Source organism: Xenopus laevis, chromosome 7L, assembly GCF_017654675.1.
Source record: "Xenopus laevis strain J_2021 chromosome 7L, Xenopus_laevis_v10.1, whole genome shotgun sequence".
Taxonomy (NCBI): Eukaryota; Metazoa; Chordata; class Amphibia; order Anura; family Pipidae; genus Xenopus; species Xenopus laevis.
Genome location: NC_054383.1, coordinates 5,889,692 through 5,898,937, shown reverse-complemented (window position 1 = coordinate 5,898,937; position 9,246 = coordinate 5,889,692). Strand labels below are relative to the sequence as shown.

At 41.5% G+C, this 9,246-nt stretch overlaps 1 protein-coding gene across 1 annotated transcript in view; it reads right to left on the bottom strand.

The window, feature by feature from the left end:
• LOC108696036 (ovostatin) overlaps positions 1–9,246 on the bottom strand; it is a 38,378-nt gene that overhangs the window by 862 nt on the left and 28,270 nt on the right. The window contains exons 25-35 of the mRNA XM_041570167.1: positions 9,098–9,179; positions 8,408–8,567; positions 8,194–8,268; positions 7,218–7,380; positions 6,716–6,936; positions 4,993–5,208; positions 3,040–3,164; positions 2,156–2,246; positions 1,365–1,427; positions 677–779; positions 61–115 (exon numbers count right to left, since the gene is read on the bottom strand). Of these exons, the coding sequence (XP_041426101.1) occupies positions 72–115; positions 677–779; positions 1,365–1,427; positions 2,156–2,246; positions 3,040–3,164; positions 4,993–5,208; positions 6,716–6,936; positions 7,218–7,380; positions 8,194–8,268; positions 8,408–8,567; positions 9,098–9,179 (1,343 nt within the window). The 3' untranslated portion in view covers positions 61–71. The remainder of the gene's footprint in view (positions 1–60; positions 116–676; positions 780–1,364; positions 1,428–2,155; positions 2,247–3,039; positions 3,165–4,992; positions 5,209–6,715; positions 6,937–7,217; positions 7,381–8,193; positions 8,269–8,407; positions 8,568–9,097; positions 9,180–9,246) is intronic.

Genomic DNA, 9,246 nt, shown 5'->3' with positions numbered 1-9,246 from the left:
ACTGGACTTTGGACACCAGATTGATTGACATCACATAAAACTATTTACATGTCCAGTTACCTCTGTGCTCACTACGCCGCACATGAATGTTTGAGCTCGGCAACTCCATTTTCATCTAAGACAGAGGAGAAAAAAAACATAGAATAAGAAACTAAGATGGAACTGGCAATTATGAAAGTAAGTCCTGTTACTTTGGATGAAATTCAAGCTTATTTATAAGAATCCACTGTGGGTAATTCCAGTTTCTTTCTGGTGCCAGGGGATGATTCCCTATACTTCCTACTCTTTCATGGCCAAGCACTGGACAAGACATGGTCCTAAATTCAGTGGCTAATTGGAGTTCACAAATTACACTAATCTCAATGCTTTAGAACAGAATATTGATCAAGATGTTTTTACAAAATGGGTAAACCAACTGCTTATGAGTCAAGCCCCATGACCATCCATTTGCCTGTCCAAAGGAAAGAGAGCAGTCAAGAAACAGAAACTGTAGAGAACCAAACTGTTTAACTAATGTCAGACATTGGTTTTACTTTCATTGGGTTGATTCCTAATTTAAACTGATCTCTTTCAGCTCTCTTCCCAGGTGGATTTTATTTTTTTGTAATAATGATGCCACATTTAGCCTATTGTGTGGCTCTTGGCTCAGCAGTCACTAATACACTGTGAAAAATACCTGCTTCATAGTAGTCGAAGACATAAACAAACTGCGGCTGGAAGTTCTGCACTCTGTTATTCATCTCTAGAGTCACAGACAAGGTAATGGGCTTGATAGAGACCTGCAAAAAGAGGAGAATGTAAATCCCTAACCATCTTCATCATTGTCTTCACCTTCTTCATAATCAGCTAATAGCTAGGCACCAATACATTTAATAAAAGTTTGATTGAGAAGGACAGGGCATCATAGAGACACAAGAATGTGTCATGTGTGTCATAATCAGAAAGTTCTCTTCAGTGGAATATAAGGACCATGAATTCTGACCCAGTCTCAACTCAACAATAAGGTCAATATGGGATCATTCAAGCAGGAGTTGTAAACTAATAATATATCTTGAGCATTGTCTTCACTTTCTTATCAATCACCTAACAGCTGGGTACCAATAAATAATGAATGCTTGATGGATTTGAGAAGGACGGACCATCATAAAGACACAAGAATAATGGGGGAAGATGCCACAAGGAATCAGAAAGTGCTTTTCGATGAAATATAAAAGCCATGGAAGTAAGAGCAAGTCTAACTCAGGTCAATTGAGGCAGGAGTTGTAAGCTAAAGGGCTTTAAAATTCCAAGTGAAATGAAGAGTAATATGATGTACTGGGCCGGGTAATAGAGGTAACAGATGGCGACAACTCTAGTTAACTCACAGATTCCAGATATATAACCAGACGATTATTGTTCTGCTCAACTTTGGAAACCGTCTTCCTTAGCTGTGGAAAGAAAAGAAAGATCAGTGAGGGAAGGTACAGCTTTTATCTAGGAAAGGCTTTATCTAGTCTGCGTTTCACTTGGAAGTCTCTAGTGGACATTTATTGATCTAGTGGGTATGAAGAAACTTAGGTTGTAGTTAGAGATCTAGAGAACTTCCAGTGGTGTTTAGAGAACTTATTTCATAAGTGTTTTTCTTTTTAACCCAAAGATACACAGTGTAGAAGGAACTGAGGGGTATATTTATCAAAGAGTGAAGTTAGAGGTCGCCACAGTCCTCTAGAGTGAAATTCCGCCACTCTCCATTTATTTCTATGGCATATTTTAAAGGATATTTTTTAATGGGTGAAAGTAAAAGTTCATCCTTTGATAAATACGCCTTTCAAAATCCCATAGAAATAAATGGAGTGTGGCGGAATTTTACTCTAGAGGACTGTGGCGACCTCTAACTTCAGGCTTTGATAAATATACCCCCAAGTATTTGACTAATGCTGCACTACAAAATCCCCCTGCACCTCAATTTACAGCAATCATACAAGACTTTTCGTAGTAGAACATTCACTTGTATCTCACAAACTACATATCTGATAGAATCTGTCTCTTTTATGGTAAATAACCAAGTGGCTGGTTTACTGTCCTGCAGGTGGGTTGCTGGTAGACTCTTTAGGCTTTGCCTAGTTCAAATGGTCATAAAGATCAATGACCTGCCCTTGATTTTCCCCAACCATACCTTTTGTACAGACTGATATTCCGGAGTGTATCCAGACAACAACTTGACGATTATAACAGCCATGTTGGACTGATTCTTATTGCCATTGTAACTGCAAAAGAGAAAGTCAGATATAAATAAAAAGCAGATGAGGAAAAACATGTTTGTAGGAAGGTTCATACAGGGCAGCCCGTAGCGGTGGAGGGGCCCAGGCCAAGATGTCCATTACTGGCGCCATGTTTATATATATATAAAGACATATAATTAACATTAAATAGCAACCTGATCTAGATATAACAGTATATCATATATGCTTAATAGACTCAGGTTACAGACTGAGCATTTACTATAAAGTCAAAGGGAGGTGTCATGTGTGGTGTCAGGAGCTTCTTCACCAACTCCACCAATAGAGAATGGATGTACTAACACTATCCTGTGTGCCCTTGATTAGTTTCAGGCACTTTCAGCCCTGTGTCAATTTTTTTACCACTACAGACCACCGGTGTCTCTTGATTGGGTGCCACGTCAAGTATTTCTAGAGTGCAGGTTGCATCAAAGTGGCGAGTGCATGTCTGGGGTTGGCACAACCCACTGTGGGAACCTTCTTGCTACTCCCCAACCAAGGTTATCAGAACTTCCACGGTTTTCTAGTGTAAACAGGCACACATGCAATTTATTCATACAAAGTCAGGATGGATTCAATTTGCAACCATATGGAGGTGCTTGGACACATCAATTGCATCAATATGACCTCTCCATTGTGTCCAGTCTGATAATAAGAGGAACTCACAGTGCCCAGGTCCAAATGTGATTGGATTACATTGATCCAATTCCCTTACAACACAGGGTGTGTATCACACACAATATCACTAAGACAAGTCATATGGACAGGTTGGACACTGTACCTTAGAGACATGGTTATGGGCATGGTATAGGCCACTCCATCAATACAACTTTTACGGTCTGACTCTACAGAAAGAGAGAAGGCGGAGTTTCCTTTTATCACGGGCACATTGTACCGAACAGAGCACTGGAAAAAACAAAAACAACCTGTACAGGATTCTGGTATAGAAAATTGTGCATAATAAACAATGAAGATATTTTGACACCTGCAGCAGGGAATTCCAGTTGAACTGTGGCACTGTTACCCCCCAGCATTGGATCCCTGTACTAATATGAAACTGTTACCCCCCAGCATTGGATCCCTGTACTAATATGACACTGTTACCCCCACAGCATTGGATCCCTGTACTAATATGACACTGTTACCCCCAGCATTGGATCCCTGTACTAATATGACACTGTTACCCCCCAGCATTGGATCCCTGTACTAATATGACACTGTTACCCCCCAGCATTGGATCCCTGTACTAATATGACACTGTTACCCCCCCAGCATTGGATCCCTGTACTAATATGACACTGTTACCCCCCAGCATGGGATCCCTTTACTAATATGACACTGTTACCCCCCCAGCATTGGATCCTGTACTAATATGACACTGTTACCCAGCATTGGATCCCTGTACTAATATGACACTGTTACCCCCCAGCTTTGGACCCTGTACTAATATGACACTGTTACCCCCAGCATTGGATCCCTGTACTAATATGACACTGTTACCCCCAGCATTGGATCCCTGTACTAATATGACACTGTTACCCCAGCATGGATCCCTGTACTAATATGACACTGTTACCCCCAGCATTGGATCCCTGTACTAATATGACACTGTTACCCCCCAGCATGGATCCCTTTACTAATATGACACCCCAGCATTGGATCCTGTACTAATATGACACTGTTACCCCCAGCTTTGGAACCCTGTACTAATATGACACTGTTACCCCCCAGCATTGGATCCCTGTACTAATATGACACTGTTACCCCCCAGCATTGGATCCCTGTACTAATATGACACTGTTACCCCCCCAGCATTGGATCCCTGTACTAATATGGACACTGTTACCCCCCAGCATTGGATCCCTGTACTAATATGACACTGTTACCCCCCCAGCATGGGATCCCTTTACTAATATGACACTGTTACCCCCCAGCATTGGATCCCTGTACTAATATGACACTGTTACCCCCCAGCTTTGGAACCCTGTACTAATATGACACTGTTACCCCCCAGCATTGGATCCCTGTACTAATATGACACTGTTAACCCCCCAGCATTGGATCCCTGTACTAATATGACACTGTTACCCCCCAGCATTGGATCCCTGTACTAATATGACACTGTTACCCCCCAGCATTGGATCCCTGTACTAATATGACACTGTTACCCCCCAGCATTGGATCCCTGTACTAATATGACACTGTTACCCCCCAGCATTGGATCCCTGTACTAATATGACACTGTTACCCCCCAGCATGGGATCCCTTTACTAATATGACACTGTTACCCCCCAGCATTGGATCCCTGTACTAATATGACACTGTTACCCCCCAGCATTGGATCCCCTGTACTAATATGACACTGTTACCCCCCAGCTTTGGAACCCTGTACTAATATGACACTGTTACCCCCCAGCATTGGATCCCTGTACTAATATGACACTGTTACCCCCCAGCATTGGATCCCTGTACTAATATGACACTGTTACCCCCCAGCATTGGATCCCTGTACTAATATGACACTGTTTACCCCCCAGCATTGGATCCCTGTACTAATATGACACTGTTACCCCCCAGCATTGGATCCCTGTACTAATATGACACTGTTACCCCCCAGCATTGGATCCCTGTACTAATATGACACTGTTACCCCCCAGCATTGGATCCCTGTACTAATATGACACTGTTACCCCCAGTAGGAGATTCATATTCTAATATGATATTACTTGTTTACCTGCACCAGACAGCAGCCTTTCCCGTTGATCTCTAATCCGTAATTTCCAGGTATTTTCGGCAGAGGCTTCTTCTGGACAAGAAGGCGGTTTTTCGGTAGTACGTTGAAGTTTGCGATGACTGTCTTTCCTGAAGTCACCTGTATTTGGTTAGTGGCCCCTTCCTTGTATACAAGGCAACTATATCTGGCGAGAGCGTGCAAAGCCACCACTGTGTCCTGTACAAAGGGGCAACACTTTAGTTTCAATACTGATAAAGCTAAAAAATGTTTCACTTTCATTTATATATTCTGAGTTATACAGAGAACTCATGTTCTCTGTTTGATGCACCGAATCCACTATTTTAGCTTTGTCTGAAACCTCCAAATCGTTTGTGAAAGATTTGGTCGAATACTCAACTGAATCTGAACACCTAATTTGCATTTGCAAACCAGGGAGAGGGATGGAAAATATTTTTTTTTTACTTCTTTGTTTTGTTTCATAAAGATTTTAAGGATTCGGTTCTGCCAGGCATGAGGATATGGCTGAATCCAAATCCTGTTGAAAAAGGCCAAATCCTGGCCGAATACCAAACCAAATCCTGGATTCTGTGCATCGCTAATTATGAGTGATAATGTACCCCCTACTGTAAATGATAAGGATATTAGAAGTCACTGAGGGGTTGTTCTGTGACCATATAAAGGCACAAGGCTGCAGGCTGAGTTATACAGGGAACTCTGAGTATCACTCATGTATTATAAGGGATAATGTACCCCCTACTGTAAATGATAAGGATATTAGAAGTCACTGAGGGGTTGTTCTGTGACCATATAAAGGCACAAGGCTGCAGGCTGAGTTATACAGGGAACTCTGAGTATCACTCATGTATTATAAGGGATAATGTACCCCCTACTGTAAATGATAAGGATATTAGAAGCCACTGAGGGGTTGTTCTGTGACCATATAAAGGCACAAGGCTGCAGGCTGAGTTATACAGGGAACTCTGAGTATCACTCATGTATTATAAGGGATATTGTAGCCCCTACTGTAAATGATAAGGATATTAGAAGTCCGAGGGGTTCTGTGACCATATAAAGACACAAGGCTGCAGGCTGAGTTATACAGGGAACTCTGAGTATCACTCATGTATTATAAGGGATAATGTACCCCCTACTGTAAATGATAAGGATATTAGAAGTCACTGAGGGGTTGTTCTGTGACCATATAAAGACACAAGGCTGCAGGCTGAGTTATACAGGGAACTCTGAGTATCACTCATGTATTATAAGGGATAATGTACCCCCTACTGTAAATGATAAGGATATTAGAAGCCACTGAGGGGTTGTTCTGTGACCATATAAAGGCACAAGGCTACAGGCTGAGTTCTACAGGGAACTCTGAGTATCACTCATGTATTATAAGGGATAATGTACCCCCTACTGTAAATGATAAGGATATTAGAAGCCACTGAGGGGTTGTTCGGACCATATAAAGGCACAAGGTTGCAGGCTGAGTTATACAGGGAACTCTGAGTATCACTCATGTATTATAAGGGATAATGTACCCCCTACTGTAAATGATAAGGATATTAGAAGTCACTGAGGGGTTGTTCTGTGACCATATAAAGGCACAAGGCTGCAGGCTAAATTATACAGGGAACTATCATTCATGTATTTAAAAGGATAATGCACCCCTCTGACTTCAGAAAGCATCCAGTTGTTATAGTATTATAGAATAATTAATTACCGCAGTTGACCGGTATCCTCCTTGTGAATTCTGCTGCTGACAGAGCCATAGCACTATTTGAGCCATATAAGATTTATCATCCTGGGATGGGGTGGGCCCATATGTCATGCCCATTAGGATGTAGCCAGTTATCTCTATTTCAGCTGAAGGAGCCGGGGCATAGAAGAATGGGTACATCTCTGCTTTTGGCTTGTCAGTTCGCTCCCAGTGGATGCTACCATCTGATTGGAGAGGGGGAGACATACAAACATAATATGCACCAGTCTCTACCATGTCATTTCATCATCTCAAGGTTCTTCCAAATGACCTAATATTATTAACATGTATGAATATGACAGAGCTCATTCATTAGGGTAGTTAATTCCTACAGCTCATTAGTAGTTAAACCACATCATTTTGGGACATCTTGAGGAACAGAATATGCCAAGATGAGGGAAACATAGGGATTGTTAACAAGGATTGATCTTGCTCTTGAAGACACCATATCCATGGGTTTTGTTACCTTTTTGAATGGCTTTACTCTTCAGTTGTGCCAAAATATAGTTGCGCCTCTCTAAATTTTCTGATAAAGCGAATGCGTTGAACATGAGCGCCAAGTTGTACAGTGATTGTTCTCTCCTAGAAGCCTCATCCAGACAGCCCAAAGCTCCACGCAGTAGGGTTTGCTACATAAAGAGAACATAAAATAGCTTGAGACATGGAATAAATATATTTATATCCACGGTTATAAAATAGAAACAGATGAAGTACAAATTCCCATAACTGGACTGGCAGGTTTGATCAGGTTGGATGCCTAATTAATCATGTGTTGGGACCCAAAATCAATCAATATCTGATCATTAATAATTTATATATCAATCTGACAAGGTGGCAGGTACTTCTTGTTTGATTTGGTTCTTTGGCAAGAATGTCAAAAAGATCAAATGAACCCAGGCTGGGTCATCAGTTTGGATTTGACATGTAAGTTTTAAAACAAGGGCCCCCAATCTTTTTTTAACTGTGAGCCACATTCAAACGTAAAAAAAAATTGGAGAGCATCACAACCATGCAAAAAGTTCCTGGGGTGCCAAATACGGGCAGTGGCTCCTATGTGGACTTGCAGCCTGCAGGAGGCTCTGTTTGAAAGTAAACATTGTTTTTAAGCAGCTAAAGTTTGTCTTCAAACCAGAAATTAAAATGTAAGCACCTACTTTGAGGTCACTGGGAGACACATAATAGGGGTTATAGTGCAACATGTTATGAATTCAGAAGCCATGATGTAACTTCAGCAGATGCTGGAGAACAAGCCTGGTCTTTGAAAGAACAATGGCTCCTGGACTTCTCAGCCAATGGATCTCTAAGCTCAGAAACCTAATTTAAACTCAAAAGGAATGGAAAACCGACTATGAGAATACTCATAGGGGTAATTGTTTTCTGGAGGTAAATTCTACAGTGGGGAATGTGTGTGCGCAAGAGGTAGAATACTATTCGGAACTTACGGCTGCTGGGTAAGTCGTGTGAAAGAGCATTGCAGCAACATAGGACGTGAAGCTGATTTCATTATCGGCGCCGCCCTGCAGAATAAAGTACAGCAAGTCATTCCCTTTAACACAGTACAAAACCCATTGTTTAGCTGATCTCCTTATAACCATAGATTTCTCATTCTTTGGACTCTCAGGTCCCCCATATTCGAGATTGATCTTCTACACTCACCTTTAGTCCATTGTGAAACAGATTTCCAGTGGCTTTGAAACACCCGCTTTTCAGGTCCTGCATTTTTGCTAGGGCAAGTAGTGCCTGATTCTGGACTGCTGGGTCCACCAATGTATAGGACTTTATTTCTTCAAAAGTGTTAAATGTCAAGGCTGTCAGCCTGGTAGAAAACGAAACAAAAAAATTCTAGAAACACACACTTCACAAAGGGTATCATTCCCACCATAGGTGTCTGGAATTACACTAAGACTTCAATGCGTTTTACACTTCACTAAGCTTCTTCATTGGAGCTTAAAGCTGTCCTTACTAATGAGCCACTCCTAGAGCATTCTATAATTCCACTACCTGCCACTATCTGTACCTCACTGACATGGTCCCTGATCTCTTACTTCACTAAGGGTAAAGTTACATTAGATCTATTTCTGCTTTTATATAGACTAGGGAACAGGAACCACAATGACTACCCATGGCCCTATGGTTACACTTACTCATAGTAGGGATGATTAACACCTGACATCCCCTACAGTAAATATGTATTTGAGCCTTAGCATGTTTCTTTTCCAGAATGTTATTTACTAGACCAGGGATCCCCAACTTTTTTACCCATGAGCCACATTTAAATGTCTCTACAAGATTGTCATCAGAAATTTCCAGATCATGGATGATGCGCTTATCTTGCACTCTACTCACCATGAGCTTCCCTCACGATCACTTTGTCCAAAAGCGCTGAAGGTTCCGTCCTGTCGTTTGTAGCCAAGCTGCCTCATATAGCCTGAGAAAGTAAATTAGCGCATGAACATTAGACTTTTTTTGTTCCACAATAAGGATGCCTTGCACTA